At 39.8% G+C, this 25,191-nt stretch overlaps 1 protein-coding gene across 3 annotated transcripts in view; it reads right to left on the bottom strand.

The window, feature by feature from the left end:
- Nucleotides 1-338: 338 nt before the first annotated feature.
- The window catches only part of MYO5A (myosin VA (heavy chain 12, myoxin)), a 239,831-nt gene continuing 214,978 nt past the window's right edge, over nucleotides 339-25,191 (bottom strand). For 2 of the 3 annotated variants that reach the window (XM_006831636.1, XM_006831635.1), the window contains exons 33-39: nucleotides 22,285-22,439; nucleotides 18,683-18,772; nucleotides 18,068-18,218; nucleotides 14,221-14,503; nucleotides 7,530-7,704; nucleotides 5,185-5,265; nucleotides 897-1,049 (exon numbers count right to left, since the gene is read on the bottom strand). In XM_006831636.1, coding sequence (XP_006831699.1) covers nucleotides 897-1,049; nucleotides 5,185-5,265; nucleotides 7,530-7,704; nucleotides 14,221-14,503; nucleotides 18,068-18,218; nucleotides 18,683-18,772; nucleotides 22,285-22,439 — 1,088 coding nt within the window. Of the gene's footprint in view, nucleotides 1,050-5,184; nucleotides 5,266-7,529; nucleotides 7,705-14,220; nucleotides 14,504-18,067; nucleotides 18,219-18,682; nucleotides 18,773-22,284; nucleotides 22,440-25,191 lie in introns of all 3 variants that reach the window. The other variant, XM_006831634.1, reaches the window with a different exon arrangement.

Genomic DNA, 25,191 nt, shown 5'->3' with positions numbered 1-25,191 from the left:
CTGAATAAATAACGATACCAGCAATAGCCACTTTGTCTAATTCTACCCCTAAATGTCAAACATTCAGTCACAGAAGCACATAACTTCCCAGTGTCTGCTACTTACATGCTAAGTCACCAGTTTCCTTGGCAGGTGAATCTGTAGATATTTGCACTTAATCCAGTTAAAACTGTGATTGGATTGCATTGTAAACAGAGTCAATAAAAGAGAAGCTTATTGTTGTAGTGCCTAATAAGAGTATCACTTACGTTTTAAAGTACACAGTAAGTAGCAGCAATTTAAAATGCTCAGTAGACTACAGTACAAACAAAAGGACATCTATGCAACAGCTCTTTGAGTATCTCTATATAACGGTGACACAAAGAAGGAAGTTACTTGACCAATTACTTTATATATTGCCAGTTTATTTCTTCATTCCAGTTTGACAGTACCAACATAATTGATTCCTAAATTGATTTGGACTCAGTAGTGATCTCTCTTTCCGTTCTTCTGTGTGTTCCTTTCTAACAACAGCTCAGGGATGGAATTTATGCTTTGTATACCATTTAAATGTAATACTAAGGATTTAAAATAAATGTTGGTAGCTGAAGACACACTTTTCCCTCCTTCACGCTTCCCTCCTTCCCTTTTCTTCTTCTTTCCATTATTCACCTGCATGTAAACTTGGGATACCTAATTGATCAGGGATGAGTGTTGCTATAAAAGGTAACAGCATGAGAAGTCTATCTTTCTTTCCTGGGTGATGAAAGTATGCTAAGAAGATTTCCAGTTAATAACCTCGTTTGGGCGATAACCAGTACTTTATCTTTCAAACTGTGTTTTCAGTAACTCACTGGAAATAATGAGTTCTTTCTTCAGGCAAGAAATGATCATCTATGTTTGCCTTGACATCCATTTCAGACCCGTGAAATGAAGCCCAGGCCCAGGCTGGCTGGAATCTGGATGGTTTCTAGTGCAAGGGAGGACGGGTTAAATGGGAAGGTGACAGGAAAGGTATGTTTAGCATCCATGAGCAGCTGAGGAGAGTCTTTCCTGTCTCGTAAACGCACCTGAGGTGATCAAAAAGAAAGAAAAATAATATTAATTCTGTGAATTTATAAATATAATTTTTCTGCCAAAAATTCTACCCCAAAATCTTTACCTAATGAAGACTGCTTATCTTTGTTTTTAAATCACTCCATTTCCCAGAAAAATTTTAATCCAAAAGTTCAAGTATTATATAAAAGATAAAATAACATAATCACAAGATAAAAATACATTATCTTTTAATCAACTGTAAATGTTTCATTCTAAAAGAATATATGGAGGAGAACAAACAAGATGGCAGCTTGGGTGGAAGTGCAGTGAGGAGCTCCGTCAGCAACAACACAGAATACCGGACCAAGCAGGCTCAGGGGATGGTGCCTGAACTCTGAACCACATATAAAGAAATATTTAGAAGGTTGGAAGGCTAACAGCTAGGGGAATTTGTAGCAGAAGCAAGAAATCCATTGCTTTCCAATTCAAGATGCTCAGCTGCTCCCAGAATCACCACCTTGGGCGACACCAAGTTGGGGAAGGATCAGAGTAGTCACAGATACCTGACAGAACCGCAGAGATAAAGGTGTGGACATTCTTTTTTTTTTTTTTTTTTTTGGTATCTGTTCATTGGTCTCATGCTGTCTGCACACCACCATTCTGGTGACTAGAGGGGGTGCCTGAGTGAGTGGACATCTCACCCCCAACCCAGAGGGTTCTACTATGCATGCACACACATCTCCTCAAAATTTAGAGACAGTTTTCACTTAAAACCAAACAGGCACAGCCGGCTCTGAACTGTTTATAATTAGAAAAAAGGCCTGAATGGGAATTGTGGAGCGAGACAGGCAGACTAAAAAGGAAATAGGCCAGAAATTAAATTCTGAGTTATGTCCCAATGACCAATAGTGGCATCTTGAAATTTCTCATGAAGAAGAGTGAAAAGGGAAGCCCATCTTCTGATCGTATCTACCTGGAGGCAATCAGAAAGCAAAAACAACAACAACAACAAAAAAAACCCAAATCACACACTCATCTAAGTATTAAGGCCACAGATAACTCCTGAATATGCCAAAGAAACAGAAGCAGATGACCATTTCAGCACATGTACAGAAACAAGATAAAGTGACTGAGGTAAATGAGCTGAAAGTAGACCTATACTCCATACTAGATGATGGGCAGGCTTTGGAAATGCCTGAGAAGGAATTCAGAAAAATGATTATAAAATGTATCAAAACACAATATAATGGAGTTGAGAAAAATAAGGAAGAAGTCAGGAAAGCACTATGGAACAATCAAATAAGATAAATACAGCATTGGAAACCTACAAAAAGAGGTTCAAACGATTAATAATAAAATATCAAAAATGGACAATACACTGAAGGGCAAAGGAGTCGGACTGAAGAGCTAGAAGCCAGAACTAGTAAGCTAGAAGATAAATCTCTCAACACTACTAAGAGAGAAGAGCAAACACAAAAAAATATTTAAAAAATGTAAAGGAGGCCTAAGATTCATGTTGGACAACATGAAGAGGAATAACTTAAGAATTATCAGCATTCTGGAACAGGAAGAATCACACAAGTCCACAGAGGAGATAGTTGAAGAGCTTCTGGAAGAAAAACATCCTGAAAAGTGAAAAGATAAGCATTCAAGAAGTTCAATGAACCCCAGGAGGGATAGACCCTAAAAGACAATCACCAAGACATATAATAATAACCAAGTTCTCCAAAATCAAAGATAAGGACAGAATCCTGAAAGCAGCTAGGGAAAAGAGAAGTGTAACATACAAAGGCAAGCAAGTCAGATTAAGCTCAGATCTCTCAACAGAAATCATTCAGGCAAGAAGGCAATGGGGAGAGATATATAAAACTCTGAAAGAAAAAAACTGCCACCCAAGAATCCTCTACCTGGCAAAGCTGTCAATCAAATATGATGGTGTGATCAAAACATTCCAGGATAAACAGAAGCTTAAGGATTTTGCCAAAGCCATCCCTGCTATGAAAAACATCCTAAAGGAAGTGCTGTGGACTGAGAACCAACAAGAACAGATAACAACTAGAGAATGACATATGTGGCAGCATCACCTTGAACTCAATTGACAAATGGAAGAGTCAAGAACAGAATAAAAATTTAAGAACAGAGGATCTGGGAGGTAAGTCTATGGTCAAAACAATTACAATGTGAAAGATGGTAAACACAGAGGAACAAAGATCCAGGTGGTGGGAAGGTCAGGTAGATTACAGGATTAAAATAGACCATCTTAAGGAAGAATTAATGGAATATAAGGTAACCACAATGGGGTTGGGGTGGGGGGTTTAGTTTGGGTGTTGGGGAGGCAATACAAGAAGCAGGGAGGAGGCGGAAAAACAAGATAAACAGGGGAACACTTGCATGGCCTAAGTGGGACAGAGGTAAATAGTGACACATGCTCAGCCTTGGAACAACAGAGCTCTCAGATACAGGGATCTAGGTATAGCTTGAAGATGGGAAATAATAGTAAAATGCTTGACTGTCTTATGAATATTATTTTCCCTTGCCTACTACTGTAAAGTAGACACTTGAGTGGGATACAAAGGAATGTTGGGAAATATGATTAGAGAAAACTTGTAAGCTCATCTTCAGCCTATAACTGATTGGAATACCTAAAAGGGGTTCTAGAACTTGCCCAGTGAAATAGGCCTCGTGCAAAGCCTTTGTAGAGTATAGGACCTTAGGTGGAATCCTGAGTCCCATCCAGAACCTTATGAGGTGGGACATTTCCATAGCCAGGACAAGCAGATCAGCCTGGAACAGCTACAGTGACAGAAGATACATCTTCAAAGAAAGATCATTAGGAAAAACCCAAAACAAAAATGTCAGCATGACTGGCTACTACAAGAATTAGCAAGCTGTTCGCCAGGAATACACCAAAGCTAGCAATCAAGTGCCTTCAGGGCATACTCCCCTCTAAGACTGAAACTAGACACACAAACAAGCATGTAAGCTTGCTGGTGACCACACTGGTCTACTGGTGAGTGGAAGAGGGGGAAAGACAGCAATGAAGAAATGGGCTGAGTTCAACCACAGTCCATTGACTCCTGTTGACCTGGAGATGAGAGAAAGATGAGGAAGGGCTGGTTGGTCCAAAGTGTGGTGAGACCTGAGGACACTTGAGCCCATGGATAAGGACATAGCCACAGAGGGCTAGAGTGAGAGTGAAGCATCCAGCTGATATGAAGTGAGGGGAGATGCACAAGAACACCCAAACTTGCAGACAGTACCCATTTGACCTAGCCTCGAAGGCTCAATAATCAGAACTTGACTAGAGGAAGATTACAAAAAAATAAATGAATTATTTTTGATAAAGGAAACAAGGGTAAATTGCTACAATTTGATGAACCTGACCTATACTCAGAGAGGTAGTTACTCTAAATACCAACAGACAGGGAGGGAGTCTTCACATCAAGTATCAATGCTATCCCCTCTGCACACAGGGTAGACAAGGACAGGCAACGTAGACATTGGCTACCTAAAATGAGGGAGCTGATAAAAGCATGAAGTTACTGACTTACAAGGTTTCAAGAGGGACTTTAGTTTAAGAGTATAGGGGGAAAGAAAGAGTCCCCACTGAGTAGATGTCATCTTGTCTAGATGGGTCTGGTGAAAAGAGATGGGGATAAGATTCATAGGATTCAATGGTGATTAACTGTTATCATGACTAATTGCGACTGTCACAACTGTAAAGGTAGAAGTTTTGTAACAAAAACAGGGGAGTGGTTAATCTTACAGTCCAGAAACAGAGGACCCTAGGGCCATCAAGAGAGGCATGCACAAGTAGACTATGGGACCTTATCCAGAGAAGCAGAGATGCCAGAAACGGAGGCAGAGATGGGGGCATGGAGAGAGGGAGTGGCTGAGGACTCTAGATTCATGGGAAGAGAGGGACTAAGAGCTGGTGGCCAGGAGGCAGACTTGCAGAAAGTGCCCTTTGGAGATGTAAATTATTATATATGCCTGAGTGATTTTTTTTTTTTTTTAAAGCTTAAGTGGATAGAAATACTGTTAACTGATGGTACATGGAGGAGATTATAATCATACTAATGAAACAAGGTGTATGATTTGTTGAATGTAAAACTGATGATCTGCCCTGTAAACTTTCAAACAAACAAACATCTTGGGAGATCTTACCTGTATAGTACGAATAAATGATACAGAGACTCTTTCTTCAAACTCGTTGACTGGAGTATACAAAAACAACACTTTGACAATCTGTAAGAAATGAGGTGGTGGCAGGTTTCAGTCTATTATCAAATACAAACCAAGTGCCTGAAAACGAAGGGATCTGTGCACACATTCATCAACTCTGCTTGAGGATGGGCAGGACGAGAGGGCAGAGGGAACTGAGCCTAAGGGCAGGCTTTTATTATTTTAATTTTTATAAGAACATATTCATGCAATATTTGTATAATTTTAGAAGAAGCACAATAGGTTTGGGAGCATAATCAAACAGTGCACAAGAATACAGCATGAAAAGCCGAAGTCATTCCCAGTCTCCAAAAGAAGGAATTGTTAACAGTGTCCTGAGTAACCACTTAGGTATTTTCTGCACATTATACACTTTATTATCTATACATTATATGTTCTATTTTCTATATATTCTTGTAATAGCATTATGCAACTGGTTCTCTTCATATACAAAGTAATGGAATGAAATGTTTCTTTTAAATCATATTTTTACAGAAAGATTAGTATCAAATGCCTTTAATATTAACCTATTAAATACAAGTTGTTGTTAAGTGCCAAAGAGTCAGTTCTAACTCATAGCAACCCTGTATAGGGCTTCCAAGGAGTGACTGATCTTGTGGTTAACAGTCTGATACTTAATCTACAGAGCCACACCAGTTAGGAAGGGCTTAAAAAGGTTTCCAATCAATTTCTTGTGTAAAATCGTCACATTTCTCTTCTAATTACAGTCAATTAAGGTAGAAAGGCATTTCCATTTTCTAAGTATTATCTAGGGCTGTGCTGTCCAATACAGTAACCACCAGTCAGATTTGGATATTTAAATTTAAATTAAAAAGTCAACTGGATAGTGCTTATCCAGAGGCAAATAATAAATGAAACACCAGAGAGCTATGAATTAGAAAATGGGAATGTCTCTTATGTGAGTAATTACTGAATCAGGGGATCACTCCTCAGGGGTAAGTATTAGGACTTTTTAAAAAGTCAGACCACTTTGTGAAATAAAATTTGCTAAATGAATTATAGCTCTAGCTCACTCTATGAAACGTATTTAAAGTATACCAAGTACATTAAGTACAGTCTTTAAAAGTTAGATGACAGCAGATTTCTGTGAAGTCAGGTTTGCCCCAATGTGTTCTAATACTGCACATTGCGAGCAGTCTGAAGACCATTACGTAGTAATGTAGTTCTGTTTTATTCTTGGTGAGAATTACGTAGCTAGGAGTTCAGCAACAAGGAGCTGCAGATCTTAATTCCCATTATCTACTAACTGAGTTCTGATTGCATTATGGGCACAACTGAAGATCTCTAGGCTATCAGATATGGGACAGATATTAAGGAGGTCAAGCGTCAGTACAGAAAATAACTGGGCAAAAGAAAAATGGGCATGTCCATGCCTATGTCTTGCTTCATGCTGTTGCTATGTCTTCAAATACCCTCCCCAGCCTCGTTTTCTAGAACACCCTTTGAGGTACAGCTTACTAGACCCTTCTTTAAGCCAATGCAGTTCTCACATTTCAGAGCTTCCTTCATGCCTTGTCAGATGCTCTGATAAGGGCCAACTATGCACAGCTGTCTTCCCTACTAGACAGTAAGCTCCATAAGGCAGGACATGTTCTTTACTTACTGAACTATCTCCTTAGCAACAAGTGTGGTGCTGTGAGACAACTCAATCACTAGCTGAATTGAAAAGAACAAGAATTATCTGTCTTAAAAAAGAGAAGACTCAAGAATCACTCAGTTACCAAATCATATAGTAATTATTTATGGAATATAAACTCCATAGAATGTACACCTTATGGGAGCATGGACTTTTGCTTTGTTCGTGAATGTAGCTAAGTGCATGGGACATTATAGAACACTGTGATGGTGGTATATGCCACGGAGTCGGTTTCGACTCTTGGAGACCCTGCGTACAATTTCCGAGGCTGTAAATCTTTTACGGGAACAGAAAGCCTCATCTTTCTCCCGTGGAACAGCTGGTAGTGTAGAACTGTTGACCTTAAGGTTATCAGCCCCACTCATAATCACTGTGCTACCAGAGCTCCTTATAGAACACTGTAGGCACTCTGAATATTTGCAGAATATTGAATATGGATGGCTGTGATTAGCACTAAAATGGATTACTTTCTGGAAAAATTGTTCTTCAAGATCTGTAGTTACATACTCCTTCTCTGATACAAATGAAGTCAGCTTAGAGACATGAGGAATATCTGTACCACCCCTTTACCTCCCAAATAATCATCTCTAATAAATGTTGACTGATTTCATAGCAGGCCAAGGTGCCTTACCTGGGCAGTAGTTAAAGAATTGCACATGGAACAAATGGCTTCTGCATCTTCATCTGTTTTCTTTTTCACTTGCAGAAGCTGAGCAGCTTGAATAAGAGGTTCCAAAGTTTCTTTAGCCCCACTGTTCATCAGATTTTTGTCACGTAGCCATTCCTCCAGTTGACTGACATTGTACCTACGCCAAACAGAGAGCGTGAGACAGAGAGAATACAAATGTGCTGAATGTTGTCATAAATGTCTTAATTTTTTGGTGTTGCCTTGTCAGGATTTTATGTTTAAATGACAGGCAGTATTTTTGTTCAATTTTCTTAAATCACATCATCTGTGCTTAAAATGTTATCATTATTAATAGTTGTAAGGCTTATAATCATATTTATATAAGATTAAATGACTTGAGAATATAACTGAAGGTAGAAATGTAGTCACACAAAACATATGTTACAAAGTAAGGCTTGCTAATAAACAAAACAGAACACATAATATTATTGTGTTCTCACTGAACAGCTGACCAGGAAACACTTCATAGCTTCTTAGTTTCACATATGAGTTCCTTTCGGGAGGTAAGGATTAATAACCTTTTAAGTACTTCCTCTTCCTTAAGGCAAACTCCAAGCTTATCAAGGCAAACGCAAGTTGCCCCACAACTACCGTGTGCTCACACCTTAAGTGGGGAGGAGCCCAGGTAGTGAAGATAAAGGCCTGGACTGCTTTGGAGTGGAAGGAGAGCAGGACAAGTGACAGACACTAGAAGACAGACAAAAACTACACAGATGGTGAGGCTCCAAAGTGACAATGGTTTTCAAATGGAAATTGATATAAATGGACACACAGTCAGAATTTAGTAAACTGGCTAAGAAGAGGCATTATACCATTACAACAGAAAACCTCATCTTTATAATCAAAGCTAACAGAGAAAACAACTGGACTTCCTGAGTGAAATGCATTCTGTTCTTCAAGTCATTGAATTTGTGTCAGAAGAGAAAACCTGAGAAAAATGTCAAGATTTTCTGAGCTTTAACTGAAAGACTTTTATACAGGAAATCTTTTTTCCCTCCTTCCTATGGTGATGGTTCTAGTTGGTTTAAAATAAATATTTGCAAAACTAAAATAATAAATTATATTATGATAATGAGGTTATGCTGGAGCGCTGCTGGGCATACAATTGAGTGTATCTTTTCTTAAAATATATTGTTAGTGCTGAAGCCTCAGTTCCAACTCATAGAGATCCGATGCACAAGAGAAAGAAACTGCACCATTCTCACAGTCCTATCTTTGAACCCACTGTTGCCGTCACTGTGTTAATCCACTTGGTGGACCTCTTCCTCCTTTTCAATGACCCCGTACTTTACAAGCATGATGTCCTTTTCCAGGGACTGGTCCTTCATAGTATGTCCAAAGTACATAAGAAGAAGTCTTAACCAACCTTGCTTCTAAGGAGCATTCAGGCTGTACTGCTGAGACAGATCTGTTCACTCTTCTGGCAGTCTATGGTACTTTCAATATTCTTCTACAACACTATAGTTCAAATTCATCAATTCTTCCATGAGCTTTCTCATTCACTGTCCACCTTTCACATGCATGAGGTGACTGAAAATACCATGGCTTGGGTAAAGTGTACCTCAGTCCTCAAAGTGACATCTTTGCTCTTTAACATTTTAAAGAAGTCTTGTGTAACAGATTGGCCTAAGGCAATCATTTGATTGCTTGACTGCTGCTTCCATGAGTATTGATTGTGGACCTAAGGAAAATGAAATCTTTGACAACCCCAATCTTTTCTCCATTTATCATGATTTTATTTATTGGTCTAGTTGGGATGATTTTTGTTTTCTTCACACTGAATTGTAATTCATACTAAAGGCTGTATTTTTTGATATCCATCTTTAGTGCTTCAAGACCTCTTTGCTTTTAGTAAGCAAGTTTGTGTCATCTGAATACCACAGGGTGTTAATGAGCCTACCTCCAATCCTGATGCCTCATTCTTCTTCAGATAGTCCAGTTTCTCAAATTACCTGCTCAGAATACAGATTAAGTACGGGGAAAGGATGCAATCCTGGCATACATCTTTTCTTGTTTTAAACCACTCAGAATCCCCTTGTTATGTTTGAACAACGGCTGCTTGGTTTATGTACAGGTTCTGCATGACAACAATGAAGTGTTCTGGAATGCCTAATCTTCACAATGTGAGCCATAGTTTGTGATGATTCACACAGTTGAATGCCTTTGCATAGTCAATAAACATCTTTCTGGTATTTTCCGCTTTCAACCAAGATCCATCTAATGTCAGCAATGATATTCCTTGTTCCACATTCTCTTCTGAATCTTGAATTTCTGGCAGCTCCCTGTTGATGTAATACTGCAACTGTTTTTGAATTATCTTCAGCAAACTTTATTTCATGTGAGATTAATGATATTGGTTTGATAATTTCTACATTCTATTGTCACCGTGCTTTGCAAAGGGCACAAAAATGGATCTCTTCCAATCTGTTGGCCAGGTAGCTGTCGTCCAAGCTTCTTGGCATAGACTAGTGAGTGCTGCCAGTACAGCATCAGTTTGTTGAAAGATTTCAAATGATGTTCTGTCAATTTCTGGAGCCTTGCTTTATGCTTACATTGGCAGTGCAAAAGTTCTTAATCATATGTTACTTCCTGAAATGGATGAACATTGACAATTTTTTTGATATAATAACTGTGTATTCCATTCTCTTTTGCTATTTCCTGTATTGTTCAATATTCTGCCCATGTTGTTGTTGTTAGGTGTCACCGAGTTGGTACCGACTCATAGTGACCTTATGCACAGCAGAACGAAACACTTCCCGATCCTGGGCCACACTTATGTTTATCGATGCTGCCACTTGGCCAATCCATCTCATTGGGAGTCTTCCTCTTTTTCTCTGACCCTCCACCTTTCCAAATATGATATCCTTCTCCAGCGACTGGTCCCTCCTGACAATATGTCCAAAGTATGAGAAACGAAGTTTGGCCACTTTGGCCTCCAAGGAGCACTCTGGCTTCACTTCTTCCAGAACAGATCCATTGGTTCTTTTGGCAGCCCATGGCACTTTCAATATTCTCCTCCAAAACTATAACTCAAAAGCATCAATTCTTCTACAGTCTTTCTTATTCACTGCCCAGATTTTGCATCCATATGAGGTGACTGAAAAATACCATGGCTTTGGTCAGGCATACCTTAGTCTTCAAGCTGACATCCTTGCTCTTCAACACTTTGAAAAAGGTCTTATGCAGCGGATTTGCCTAATGTAATACGTCGTTTGATTTCTTGACTGCTGCTTCTGTGAGTGTTGATAGTTGATCCAAGAAGAATGAAATCCTTGACAATTTCAATTTTTTCTCCATTGATAAAAATGTTGTTTATTGGTCCAGTGGTGAGGTGACCCAGAGAGAGCTGACCCAATAGAATGTGGAAATCATCAGACAATCTCTTTGATATTTACTCCAGGCAAGTAAAGTTTTACTAAATGTAATGCAGAAACGGCTGCAAACATACATTGACAGAGAACTTCCAGAGGTTAAAGCCAATTCAGAAGAGGTCATGGAACGAGGGATATCATTGCTGATGTCCGATGGATCTTGGCTGAAAACAAAGAATATCAGAAAGATGTTTATCTGTGCTTTATTGACTATGCAAAGGCTTTCAATTGTGTGGATCATGACAAGCTATGGACAACAATGCCAAGTATGAGTATTCCAGAACACTTAAATGTGCTCATGAGGTATCTGTACCTGGACCAAGAGGTAGTTGTTCGAACAGAACATGGGAACACTGAATGGTTTAAAATTAAGAAAGGTGTGCGACAAGGCTGTATTTTTTCACCACACTTATTCAACCTGTATGCTGAGTAAATAATCCAAGAAGCTGGGTTATTTTGCCCATAGAATCCTTCAATATTACAAGTTGAGGCTTAAACTTTTTCTTCACTTCTTTTAGTTTGAGAAATGCTGAGCGTATTCTTCCTCTTTGGTTTCCTCACCTCAGGTCTTTGCACATTTCATAATAATACTTACTGTAGCTTCTTAAACTATTCTTTGAAATTTTCTGCTCAGCTCTCTTACATCATCATTTCTTCCATTCATGTTAGCTGCTCTCTTCTGACCTCCATTTTAGTCTTTTCTTTCTTTCCTGTCTTTTTAATGGCCTTTTGTTTTCTTTATGTATGATGTTCTTGATTCCATCCCATAACTCCTTTGGTCTTTGGTTATTAGTGTTCAATGTGTCAAATCTGTTCTTGAGATGGCCTCTAAATTCAGGTGGGGCATAGTCAATGTCCTAATTTGGCTCTCATAGACTTGGTTTTAATTTTCTTCAGCTTCAACCTGCCTGAACTTGTTTAGGATCAATTGATGGTCTGTTCCACAGTCAGCCCCTGGCCTTGTTTTGGTTGATATGGAGCTTTTCCATCGTTTCTTCCCACAGATATAGTCAATTTGATTTCTGTGTATTCCATCGGACAAGGTTCACATGTTTAGTTGTGATTTACATTACTGGAAAAGGTATTTGCAATGAAGAAGTCATTGATCTTACAAAAATTCTATCATGTGGTCTCCAGCATAATTTTTATCACCAACGCTGTATTTTCCAACTACCGATCTCAATTTCCAACTTTCACATACCAATCACCAGTAAATATTAATGCACTTTGTTTACATTTGATCAATTTCAGGCTGAAGAAGTAGGTAGAATGCTTCTATTTCTTTATCACTAGCTTTGGTGTTGGGAACATAGATTTGAATAACAGCTATATTTACTGATTTTCTTTGTACATGCATAGATAGTATTTCAAGATGGATCCTGAGATGTTCTTTTTGAGGATGAATGTACTGTCGTTCTCCTTCAATTTGTCGTTGCCAGCATAGTAAACCATTGAAGAAAAATGGCTAATATCTGTCCACTCCAGCTCCCTAATGCCTTGGACATCAATCTTTATGCATTCCATTTTATTTTTGATGACTTCCAATTTTCCTAGATTCATACTTTGTACAGTCTATGCTCCGATTATCAGTGGATATTGGCAGTTGTTTTTTCTCATTTTGAGTCATGTTCCATCAGCAGATGAAGGTACTGAAAACTGTTCCATTCATGTCATTAAAGGTCAACTCTACTTTGAGGAGGCAGCTCTTCCTCAGTCGTATTTTGAGTGCCTTCCAACCTGAGGGGCTCATCTTCTGGCACTATCTTAAATATTTGTTGTTAAGTGCCATTGAGTTGGTTTCGACTCACAGTGACCCTGTATAGGGTTTCCAAGGAGTGGCTGGTGAGTTTGGACCATTGACCTCTTGGTTCAAACCGACCTTGCGGTCCAGTGTTTTATCCCACAGCACGACACCAGGACTCCATTTAAAAAATGTTTTTGTTGTTAAGTGCCATTAAGTCGATTCTGACTCATAGCCACCCTGTATACAGTTTCTGAGGGGCAGCTGGTGAGCTTGAACTACTGACCTTGCAGTTCAAACAGCTTTGCAGTCTGATACATTAACCCACAGCGCCACACCAGGAGTCGATTTTAAATATTGTTGTTAAGGTGCCATCGAGTTGGTACTGGCTCATAACGACCTTATGCACAGCAGAACGAAATACTGCCCAATCCTGGGCCAACTTCACTACTTTTGCCACTCTTGAGTCCATTGATGCTGCCACTTGGCCAATCCATCTCGTTGGGGGTCTTCCTCTTTTCATCTGACCCTCCACCTTTCCAAACATGATATCCTTCTCCAGCGACTGGTCCCTCCTGACAATATGTCCGAAGTATGAGAGACGAAGTTTGGCCACCTTGGCCTCCAAGGAGCACTCTGGCTTCACTTCTTCCAAAACAGATTCATTGGTTCTTTTGGCAGCGCATGACACTTTGAATATTCTCCTCCAATACCATAACTCAAAAGCATCAATTCTTCTATGGTCTTCCTTATTCACTGTCCAGCTTTCACATGTAAATAAGGTTATTGAAAATACCATGGCTTGGGTCAGGCGCACCTTAGTCCTCAAGCTGACATCTTTGCTCTTCAATTCTTTAGAAAGGTCTTGTGTAGCAAATTTGCCTAATGCAATACATCGTTTGATTTCTTGACTGCTGCTTCCGTAAGTGTTGATAGTTGATCCAAGAAGAATGAAGTCCTTGATAGTGTTGATAGTTGATCCAGGAAGAATGATGTCCTTGACAACTTTAATCTTTCTCCATTGATAAGAATGTTATTAGTCCAGTGGTGAGGATTTTTGTGTAGATGGGCATATTTCAAGTGTTAGTAAAAGATCTGTTAAATGTGTTCTGGTTGCCATAGGTACACAAAATTATTTTGTCATAACATATTTCTAGAGTAATTAAGCATTAGAGGTCACTGTAATCTGATCTTTATTGCCGTAAAACTAAAAAGCATAAATGAGGGGAAGGAGTTATTTCATGTTGATGTATGTCTTCATCATCGCTATGCTCCCTCAAATAAGTTTACTTCTCAGGAAAACAAAGTTTCCAACAATGCCTCCACTGACAAGACTAGGCAAGGAGCAAGAACCAAAATGATGTAGAGAAACTCAGCCAGGGCAAAAGAAAATGGCATCAAGCCAGTTCTTCCTTTGCTGCTTGGCTGCTTGGCAATGAACCTCAGTGCACTGATCTCAAAACAATCAGCTCTCCATGACCCAGTTTTCTGAAGAAGCCGCAAGGTGTGGACCTGTGCTCACCTGATCTGCATGCCTTTGCTCCAGGAGCACATGTCCTTCCGCAGAAGGAGGTTGTTGAGTGTGACGGCCCCCACGATGTAGAACATCTGTTTGACGACCTGCTTGATGAGTTCTGGGTCCATGCCGTGCTGACACATGACTGAGTGGAAGGAGTTGAGCTGCTGAAGGATGGAGTCCAGTGTGTAGGCGCCCTCGTCGGCGATACTAGAGGTCCGCTTTCTCAGTCCCGTGGCCTTCACCCCGGACATGCCCTGAATCGTTTCATGCTCCAGCATGCCTGAGACTGCAGGAGAAAATTGGGAAGAAAAGCTGTTTACGTGTGTTTGCATACACACACACACATACACACAATTTAGGAAAATGATCTGAGCACCAAGATAGCGCAAAAAGGACCACCACAGGAAAACAATCTCTGGATTTTTAACTTTAGTGAAGGACTAATTCTTTAATATAAAAGTTACTATGAAATTTAAAATATTAGTAGTGTGCTTTCTATAGTAAGAAGCAGTAACCTTTTAATAGCACAACTGTGTGCTATCTTCATTGTATAAAAGATGGAAATAAGCAGTCACCAGTGACATTTGAGCTCCAGAGCCAAACACCAAATAGCCAGAAGGGCAGGCTCTGGGTAACGGTCTAGGAGGAGACTTGGGAGTATGAACGAGTGTGGGACTGGAGAGTGGGGCTCTTGTCCTGGGCTTCTCGCCTAACAGTGAGGCTTCCCAGGCTTGCCTTTTCCTCTCTGGAACTATCCCCTCTATTGTGCTCACGCAGCATTTGACTTCAGCCTCTCTAGGATGTTTCTAGGATGCCCACTCTCTGGAGCGCGGGGCTATGCCTAGCTCACTGCTGTGTCTGTCTCATAGGATTGAATGCAGCTTCCACAGAATTTTAAACTGACTCAACACATCTGTCGTTGTTACTGGAGCGCGGGGCTATGCCTAGCTCACTGCTGTGTCTGTCTCATAGGATTGAATGCAGCTTCCACAGAATTTTAAACTGACTCAACACATCTGTCGTTGTTACTGTCATTATTGTTGTGGAAACGTGAAATGACTGGGAGATGCGGAGAGGGATTTAGAGTGGGGATTCTCAGAGGCAAGATGATAAAAAGAACTTTCTTTTAGCCTTTGTTGTTGTTGTTATGTGCCGTGGAGTCGGTTCTGACTCATAGCGACCCTGTACAGGGTTTCCGAGGCTGTAAATCTTTACGGGAGCAGAAAGCCTCATTTTCCTCCCACGGAACTGCTGGTAGTTTCAAACTGCAGACCTTGTGGCTCACAGCCTGATTCGTAACAAGTAGAAAAAAAGATGGGCTGAAGCTGACCTTCTTTACATCTGTGTTACCTCTTGCATTGTTTGCTTTAAATTCAATTATAGAAGACAAGTGAAAAGAGTGCTGTCTTCCATAGCTTTTCTGTTTCTAGCTAGTTAATTGTGGGCCTTATTCATGAAAATGAAATACTATGAGCCCAAAGAAGGGAAGTGCAAAAGTTGTAGGGAAACATGAGTGCGTAAAGAAAGTAACTGGGACTAATGTTAAGTTTGGGAACCTTAAAAAATTAAGTTTTTTAGTTCAGTGCATTCAAAATTAAATTTTGTAACCTGCAATTTGTGCTCGCCTCCTAATTCCTATTTCTACTACCTCCTTTCACATTTCAAAGGAACACAGATAGCACAGTACATAAATTAACACCTAGAGGGAGTGCACACATAAAGAGAGGTGCATGGAATCACACGATTAACTGGATACACATATATTCACACCCACACCCCAGCCACTAAGCAGCTCTCCTGACAATAATGTACCACCATAAGGTCGTCAGTTCAAATTCACCAGCTTGGAAACTCTGTACAGGGTCGCTGTCAGTTGGAAACAACTTGATGGCACTTAACAACAACAACTTTAAACCAGAGCCCTGGTGTAGTGGTGCAGGGTTAGCACTGGACTTGTATTTGAAGGTCAGCAGTTCAAATCCACCAGCCACTCCCAGCAGCACACAACAATTTTAAACCAAAATGCCTATAACAATTCTACAAGGCCCATCAGGTGTTTAACTTAGCATGAACCACAGAAGAAAGGCCTGGAGATTGGCTTTCATAAAGATTCCAGCTAAGGAAACCCCATGTTCTGCTCTGTAAGAAGGTGGCTGTCATGAGTCACAACTGATTCAACAGTTATGACTGTTTTTGTTTTGTTTTATTGGCTCCTGGTTCTTTCTAGAGCGAAGTGTACACATTACCAACCACCTTAGTTTAAACGGGCCCATAGGAAGCCTTACGTTGTAGTATCCTCCTCGACCACTTTAAATGTTTTTGAAAACTTGATAAGGTATGAGACCTACCGCTGAGTATAAACTGTAACATCTTCAGAGAGAGGCATTTTGCATCAGGTAGGACAACCAGATGCTGCCATTTTGAGCAGAGATGTTGATGTATTCCCAGTTGTTCATGGCTGGATTTTGGGGATTCCTCAGCTAATTTTAGGCCCACTGTTGTTGTTAGGTGCCATCAAGTCAGTTCCAACTCATAGCACAACTGAACAAAACACTGCCCAGTCTTGGGCCATCCTCACAATTGTTAAGCTTGAGTCCATTGCTACTGCCACTGTGCCAATCCATCTCGTTGGGGGTCTCCCTCTTTTTACTGACCTTCCACTTTACCAAGACTGGTCCCTCTTGTCCATATTGCCACCTAAATTCCTTTACTACTTCCTATTCTTCTCTATGAATCCAAACCAAAACTCACTGCCACGGAGTAGATCATGACTCATAGCAACCCAATAGGATACAGTATAGAATTATGCCTCAGGGTTCCTGAGACTGTAACCCTTTACAGGAGCAGACAGCCTCATCTTTCTCCTGATGGCTGGTGGCTTTGAACCACTGGCCTTTCAGTTAGCAGCTCAATGCTTAATTCACTGGACCACCAGGGCTCCTTTCTGTAAGAACTGTTGTTGTTGTTAAGTAACAATGAGTTGGTTCCAACTCTTAGTGACCCTGTTTAGCAGGTGGGGAATCTTTTTTCTTTCAAAACTTATAACATTATTTGCAGGCCATACAAAATTATCAACTTAAAAATTAGCCTGCTATATTTGGTCAAACATTTAATTAACTCACCCCTAATGTAATGGCTCTATGGGTAGGAACCAACTCGATGGCACTTAACAACAACAATAACAATGGAATGGCTCTGGTAGCATAGTGGTTATGAATCGTGCTGCTAACCTCAGGGTCAGCAGTTCAAAACTACCAGCTGTTCCGTGGGAGAAAGATGAGACTTTCTGCTCCTGTACAGATTTACAGCCTTGGAAACCCTGTACAGGGTCGCTATGAGTTGGAACCAACTCCACGGCACATAACAACAACAACAAATGTAATGGCTGGAGTCTTGGTGTGGCACTATAGGATACAGCACTGGACTGCAAAGTCAGTTTGAACCACAAGGTCGGCAGTTCAAACCCCAGGAGCTGCTCCTCAGAAACCCTATGCAGGGTCGCTATAGGTTGGAATTGATAGTGTCACTTAACAACAACAACATGATGGCTATACAGGGTCACTATGGGTTGCAACCAACTCGACAGCACTTAACAACAACAAATGTAAGTAACTACAGTTGCCGTAGCAGGGTCAGGCCAATTGATTTTGTGGATGTCCCCCACCCTTGCTGTATAAGGAGGGTTTCCGTAAGGCTGACCTTAGGGCTTGCAGTTCCACGCCTATCCTACAGCGCCACACCAGGACTCCTCTGTAAGCATACATGCCCCAAAACCTGTACCACTGGTGGTAATGGATGGGCGGGCAGCTGTGGTGGATAGACTGCAGTGCTTATGGGGCCCAGGCCTTACCAATCATTGGCTGAAGGATGCTCTCCAATACCCGCACGAGCTGCTGGTAGATCTGAATGGCCAAATCACTCAGCACTTGCCGATACTCAGCCAGGTCAAAATTGGTGAGGCAGTGTTCATTCTGGCGAGATGTGTTGTGCTTCATAAATCCCTGGAGTCACAGTGCAAAGTCAACACATACATGAGTGTAATGGCCCTTCTGTCTGGTAACTGTCTCCAGCTTGATCAACATCCTCAGAGGCTTTTTAACTCTCTCCAAGGAGGCAAGGCTTCTTTTCGTTCTTTTACCTTATCTCCCTAAGCCAGAAACAGGATTTCTGCAACCACGTCTTAGTAGATGTCCTTACCTTCCAGTCATCCCGGTCTCCATCCCACACGTAAATACCAAGATAATCATTCTCAAATGCTCATGCATAGTTACATGTTTCTATCATACCCTCACTTCTACTTCCTAATGTCTCAGGTTAATATGTAAACTTGCCAGCCTAGCATTTAAGGCTTTCTAGTAGTGAAGTCAATGAAACAATTAGGAAGAACTTAACTAAAAGAACAAACAAAACACACACAGACAAAATGAAGTACAGCATACTAGTTTTCAAATCAAAGTTTTCTCACCTCTTCGCCACTGTACTGCTTCAAACAGTGCAGAAATCGGCATGTGTTAGAGAGCCAGAAGGAGACGGTCTCGAAATCATCACCTCTTTTCTGAAACAGAGAATAAGTCTAAATATGTTTTTTCCTTAGGGAAAAAACAACAACAACTGAACAGATACCGGAAAGCCCATTTCTTTCATTTGCGACAGTAAGCAACTGCACAAATAAATAAATCACACTGCCAAGTATAAAGTCTTACATCATTGCTAACAAAATTCTAATCACATGGGCTCTTTGGTTGGTTGTTACTTTGCTTGCCAATAGAAAAATGATTCCCATTTATTCAGTTGATGTTAACATAGCTGTCCCTTTAAGTGATAAAAGTTTCACCAAGTCACAGCTCACCTAAACCCACTTCCCTTGGGGTTAGTGAAGGGAATACAAAAAGGGTAAGAGCTTAAAACAACACAAAAATGGGGAGTCAAATATTGTAATAAAAAGTATTAAAAGGGATGGAATCACTTAAACTCATAAACAATCTTACGCGGAATAAGATAAATTTTCTGAGAATGAAGACAGAGCTAGGTTGAGGAAGTCCTGCCCTGAGCTGTTCAGATATAGGGACGTCCCCCAGAGCTGGGCCACAGTGGCCAAGAGAAGACACAGATTGCTGGTGCACGGAGAAGGCATGGGGGCTGAGAGGGGTCTTTCAGCCCTAGGGGCTGACTGATAGGCACACTTCACTGGGCTGTGCTTTTGTGACTGACATCCATCACTGACAAGTTTGGATTTGCAAACTAATAGAAATTTCAATGTTTGTCTATACCTTTACTCAGAACTTACATAGGAAAACCTAAAATACTTTGTTGTTGTTAAGTGCTGTCGATGTGGTTCCGACCCATAGCGACCCTGTACAGGGTTTCTGAGGCTGTAAATCTTTACGGGAGCAGAAAGTCTCATGTTTCAGGCATTAAATGGTCATGTTTTGATCTTAGAAGCTCATTCTATTTTATTTTTACATTATACCACCTAATAACTAGTACAAAATGCAGATGCTTAGAAGTTGTATGAGAATACTAGCCTTTTGTCCTGTGGTCAAATTTTTATGTAGGAGAGCAAGATATATAGGTAAAAATAAGTTTCTTGCAAGATTTTGTTTGCTTGTTTTTACCATAAACAACAGCTACTTTTTTAAAGCAAAAAAAACACACAAAAAAACAAAAAACAAAAACCCTTCAGTTTTTATTTTCCTAAAGAGTCTTTTATTTCCCCTCTAATTTTAGAAAATATAAAATCTAATTTTAGAAAATATAAAATCTAATTTAATGGTCACCCTATGACCATCAAGGGAGAAGAGCACAGGTGGAATGTGGAACCCTATCCAGAGAAGCAGCGACACCAGAGATGGAGGCAGAGGTGATGGCATGGAGAGAGGGAGCAGCTGAGGACTCTAGACTCACGGAAAGAGAAAGGCTATGTGCTGGCAGCCAGGAGGCAGGCTTGCAGAATGTGCCCTTGGGTTGTTTTAAGTGATTATATATTCTGAGTGTTTTTGTGTACATCCTCCCAAAAAACAAAAACAGAGGGAATAGAAGCAAATACTGTTGAATGATGATGCACAGAGGAAATTGTAATCATTGTAATGAAATGATGAGTGTAAAACTGATATTCTCCCATGTAAACTATCACTCAATTCAGTACTTGTACTGCAGAGCCACACCAGGACTCCAAAATTACTAATAGCAATATGAATATAACAGATTTGTTCCAAATTCTGTAACTATTCCTTTATGTTATATTAAAAAAATTAATAACGGAAAGTGAAACTATTTTAGAGTACAAAATTGTCATATCTGTGTATTTCATAAATAATAGAAATACAGGTCTTCTGGTATAACTTAGCTTCTAGTGAAGTACATTATTGTATCAAGAGAGAACCATTTGAAAATTTGTGTAAAAATTTCTGGATAGTAAATAAATGAGTTTCTGTAGCCAGAATATATTTATAGAGTACAAAGCTAAAGATGAAAAGTATAAGAAGGAGTAGCTTTGTATATTGTTTTGTTTGGAAACTGTTCAGTCTTAAATCACTGAATTCTCTATTTGCTATGGATGGATTTAACAACTGACACACTCAAATATGACTGATAAACATGAAAACAGTTCAAGTCTCAGAGATTTGTATGTTGTCATTTAAACCAAACACCTGTTTTTCTCTTAACTCAGAAACTGGAAACACATTACTGAAAAAAATATCAATTGTGAAAAGTATTTCACAACGCATTTTATAAAATGACATTCTGTTACTGTCATTGTAATAATCGCTGAATGTGTTACTAACTATCTTTTAAAGGGAGAAACACAGCATTTGAATCTACACACACACAAACATGAATTTTCTATATACCTCTGGCTATATATGCTCCTTTAGAGCCACTGTGAAAGAAATTATTTACTAAAATCAAAACAAGGATGCAAGACACAAATATATTTCAATTCAAAACTGGGATGGGAGACAAATGCACATTTCAAATGGTATCAAAACAGTATTAAGTTCTAGTACCCACTGATTTTAACCTTTAGATAATTTGACCCAGTAATCAGTCAAACTAGACAGATGTCTCCTTCAATTAATATCTTTAAGATCAGAGGAACAATACTTTATGATTTGGTTTTGTTGTCTTTTTTCTAGGAGTTGACTTTAGAAGTTGTAAAACTTGCTACTTATTTAAGTGTAAGATAGCATCAATACACCAAAAATTCAACAAGTTAGATTTGGAAGACATCCATGTTTTTTATGGTAAATCTTCAGAAACATCACATTTTAGTAACCACTGGGAGTGCTTCTACACAGACTATCTGCATGATAGGGACTTACTGAGACACAGCACTTGTTAAAAGTCTACTGGACATAGTAACTATCCATTCACCTCCATCCTCCAAGTTCTCATTAAGTTGGATCATCAGAAATCAAAGCACCTAGAATACATTATCTGAGCTACTCACAGAAACACTTGAGTTAAAATTAAGTATAATATTCATTTGCTTTTCTAGAGAGTCAAGCGGAGCATTATGCAATGTGACTCAGTGATTATGTGGGCCTTTCTGTTCTGTTACATAATTTTGCTCTCTCCCCCAAATACTCCTTTTCTGATTAAGATTTGTGTTTTGCTTCTCACATGGAACCAGGCACGTTAGATAACAAGTTACATTTTAGGGTGAGCTAGAGAAGAATAGGGAGAAGAGATGAACGACAAATATTAGTGTTTTATCAAACATTTTTTATATGACAAAGCCATATGTTACTGAACTAACATCTGTTTTAATGACAACATCATAGTTCCTATATATTGTGTCAATGAACTCCAGTAAATATGTTAAATTCAGTTTAAGTAAAATCCAAATGAAGAAGCTGTTTGCTTTATAATTAAAGGCAATTATACCAGATTTAACTTTTATTTTAGTTCAACTTGAACTCTGTTTTGAAAGAAGGCAGATAGACACATTGCAAGGCATATGAAAGTAACAAAAGAAGTGATTCGTTAAGGCTGGAAATTACTTCTACCAAAGATAAACCACATCATTAATATTCATAGTGAAAATTTTGTGGGACATGAACTGACCTTCAATACTTTCTTGATGCTGTTAATTGTTGATGTTAGCAATGACCTCACTTTCTGGTCATCATTTAGGTAGTCCGCATGTCGAACACACATAAACAAGATGTACGCTGGCAACCCTGGGATTAAATTGACTGCTACGCCACGTGGCTTCAGTTCTGAAAAATAAAAGAAAAATAATCTTATATAACATTGAGAGACTTCATGAGGAGTCTTTTGTGAGATATAAAAGCACAATTATCATGTAAGAGTTCAAGTCCTCAGGGTAAGTAGGTCACATAAAAGGATATTTTGGTAGCTTATTAAGTGGAAAAATTCTTGGCGGTGGGCATATGAATCTTGGGTGTCTGCTCCCAAACTGATAGCTCCTGCTCTGACTTCTCCTTTGAACTCCAGTCTCGCGCATTCGCTACCTTCTTGACATTTCTGCTCAGGCACATCTAACAGAGCCCTTCCCAAACCAGACTCCAGATTCCCTATGGACCCATCCCCACAAACGGTAGCTCCAGTCTTCAGGCTTCCAGTCCCACGGGCTGTAAATCTTGCCACCACGTTTGACTCTTTCTTTCATACACCATATCTAATCTAACAACAAATCCTGTTAGGTCTATCAATAAAATCTATAGAGAATTCAATTCTTACCAATTCTACTAGCTAGCCTAGGCCACCCTCATCTCTCTCCTGTATTTCTACAGTAGCTTTCTGACTGCTCCCCTCAATTCATTTCTTGCTCCCCAAGTGCATTTCCCCACACCACAAGAAGAGTAATGTAGGCCAGATGATGTCATTCCTAAGTACTTTCTCATCTCACTCATCCATAAAATCCCAAATCTTCGCTATGTGATCTGGCTCTGTTCCCTTTAGGCCCAGCCTCAGCTCACTCTAGCCTAGTCAAAGAGGTCTTTTTATCATTGTCTGAACATGAGCCTATGAGCCAGGCATGCTCTAACATCAGGGCCTTGAGCTAGCTGGCCATTTTCTGCCTGATATATTCTTTTCTCAAATATCGGCATAACTTGCTTCCTCATTTCCTTTAGTCTATCTATGTTCAAAAATCGTCTTATCAAAAGGGCCTTTCCTGGTAACTTTATATAAACCAGCATACCTATCTTCATTCTACTCTTTGAACCTTCATTATATATTTATTTATTTTGTTTTTCTCTATTTTATCCCAACTAGAACATATATTTCGTGAGGATAGGGACTTGACATTGTTCATTACTTCTTTTTGTTAAGTGCCATCAAGTCAATGCCGACTCATAGCGACCCTGTATAGAATTTCCAAGGAGTGACTGGTGGGTTTGAACCATCAGCCTTCAGGTTACCAGTCCAGTGCTTATCCCACTGCACAAAACTTTGTTATTGTTGTTGTTAAGTGTTGTGGGGTTGGTTTTGACTATTAGTGCTCCTCTATAGGGTTTCTGAAAAGCGACTGGTGACTTTGAACCACCGACCTTGTGGTTCAAACTGACCTTGAAGTCCAGCACATTAACCCACAACACCACACCAGGACTCCAAACTTAATGCCTAGAAAATGTCTGGTACATGGGAGAAATTTAGGAAATGTTTACTGAATAGATGAATCTTTTGTTAACTCAAGCATTTAAAAACTTAAGTGCCATCAAGTTGGTACCGACTCATAGCGACCTTATATACAGCAGAACGAAACAATGCTCTATCCTAGGCCAATCTCACTATTGTAGCCATGCTTGAGTCCATTGATGAGTCCAATCCATCTCTTTGGGGGTCTTCCTCTTTTTCTCTGACCCTCCACCTTACCAAACATGATATCCTTCCCTAGCGACTGGTCTCTCCTGACAATATGACTGAAGTATGAGAGACAAAGTTTGGACATCTTGGCCTCCAAGGAGCACTCTGGCTGCACTTCTTCCAAAACGGATCCATTGGTTCTTTTGGCAGTTTCAATATTCTCCTCCAACACCATAATTCAAAGGCATCAATCCTTCTACAGTCTTCCTTATTCACTGTCTAGCTTTCGCATGCACAAGAGGTTATTGAAAATACCATGGCTTGGGTCGGGTGCACCTTAGTCTTCAAGCTGACATCTTTGTTCTTCAACACTTTAAAAAGGTCTTGTGCAGCAGATTTGCCTAATGCAATACGTCGTTTGAGTTCTTGACTGCTGCTTCCTTGAGTGTTGATAGTTGATCCAAGAAGATTGAAGTCCTTGACACCTTCAATCTTTTCTCTGTTGATAAGAATGTTGTTTATTGGTCCAGTGGTGAGGATTTTTGTTTTCTTGACATTGAGATGTAATCCCATACCGAAGGCTGTGCTCTTTGATCTTCATCAGTAAATGTTTTAAGTCCTCTTCACTTTCAGCAAGCAAGGCTGTATCATCTGCATATCGCAGGTTGCTATCCTGATGCCATGTTTTTCTTCATAGAACCCAGCTTCTCCGATTATTTGCTCAGCATACAGGTTGAATAAGTATGGTGAAAGAATACAACCCTGTCACACACCTTTCTTAATTTTAAACCATTAAGTTTTCCATGTTCTGTTCAAACAACTGCCTCTTGGTCCAGGTACAGATTCCTCATGAGCACATTTAAGTGTTCTGGAATGTTCATACTTCACAATGTTGCCATAGCTTGTCATCATCCACACAATCAAAGGCCTCTGCATAGTTAATAAAGCACACGTAAACATCTTTTGGATATTCTCTGCTTTCAACCAAGATCCATCGGACATCAGCGATAATATCCCTCGTTCCACGGCCTCTTCTGAATCTGGCTTGAACCTCTGGAAGTTCTCTGTCAATGTATGATTGTAGCTGTTTCCGTATTACCTTTAGTAAAACTTTACTTGCATGGGATATCAAAGAGACTGTCCGGTGATTTCTGCATTCCGTTGGGTCACCTCTCTTTGGAATGGGCACAAATACGGATC

The sequence above is a fragment of the Chrysochloris asiatica genome, unplaced genomic scaffold (genome assembly GCF_000296735.1).
Source record: "Chrysochloris asiatica unplaced genomic scaffold, ChrAsi1.0 scaffold00004, whole genome shotgun sequence".
In the NCBI taxonomy this organism is placed as follows: domain Eukaryota; kingdom Metazoa; phylum Chordata; class Mammalia; order Afrosoricida; family Chrysochloridae; genus Chrysochloris; species Chrysochloris asiatica.
Note: the sequence above shows the minus strand (reverse complement) of the source record. Positions and strands in the feature narration are given on the sequence as shown.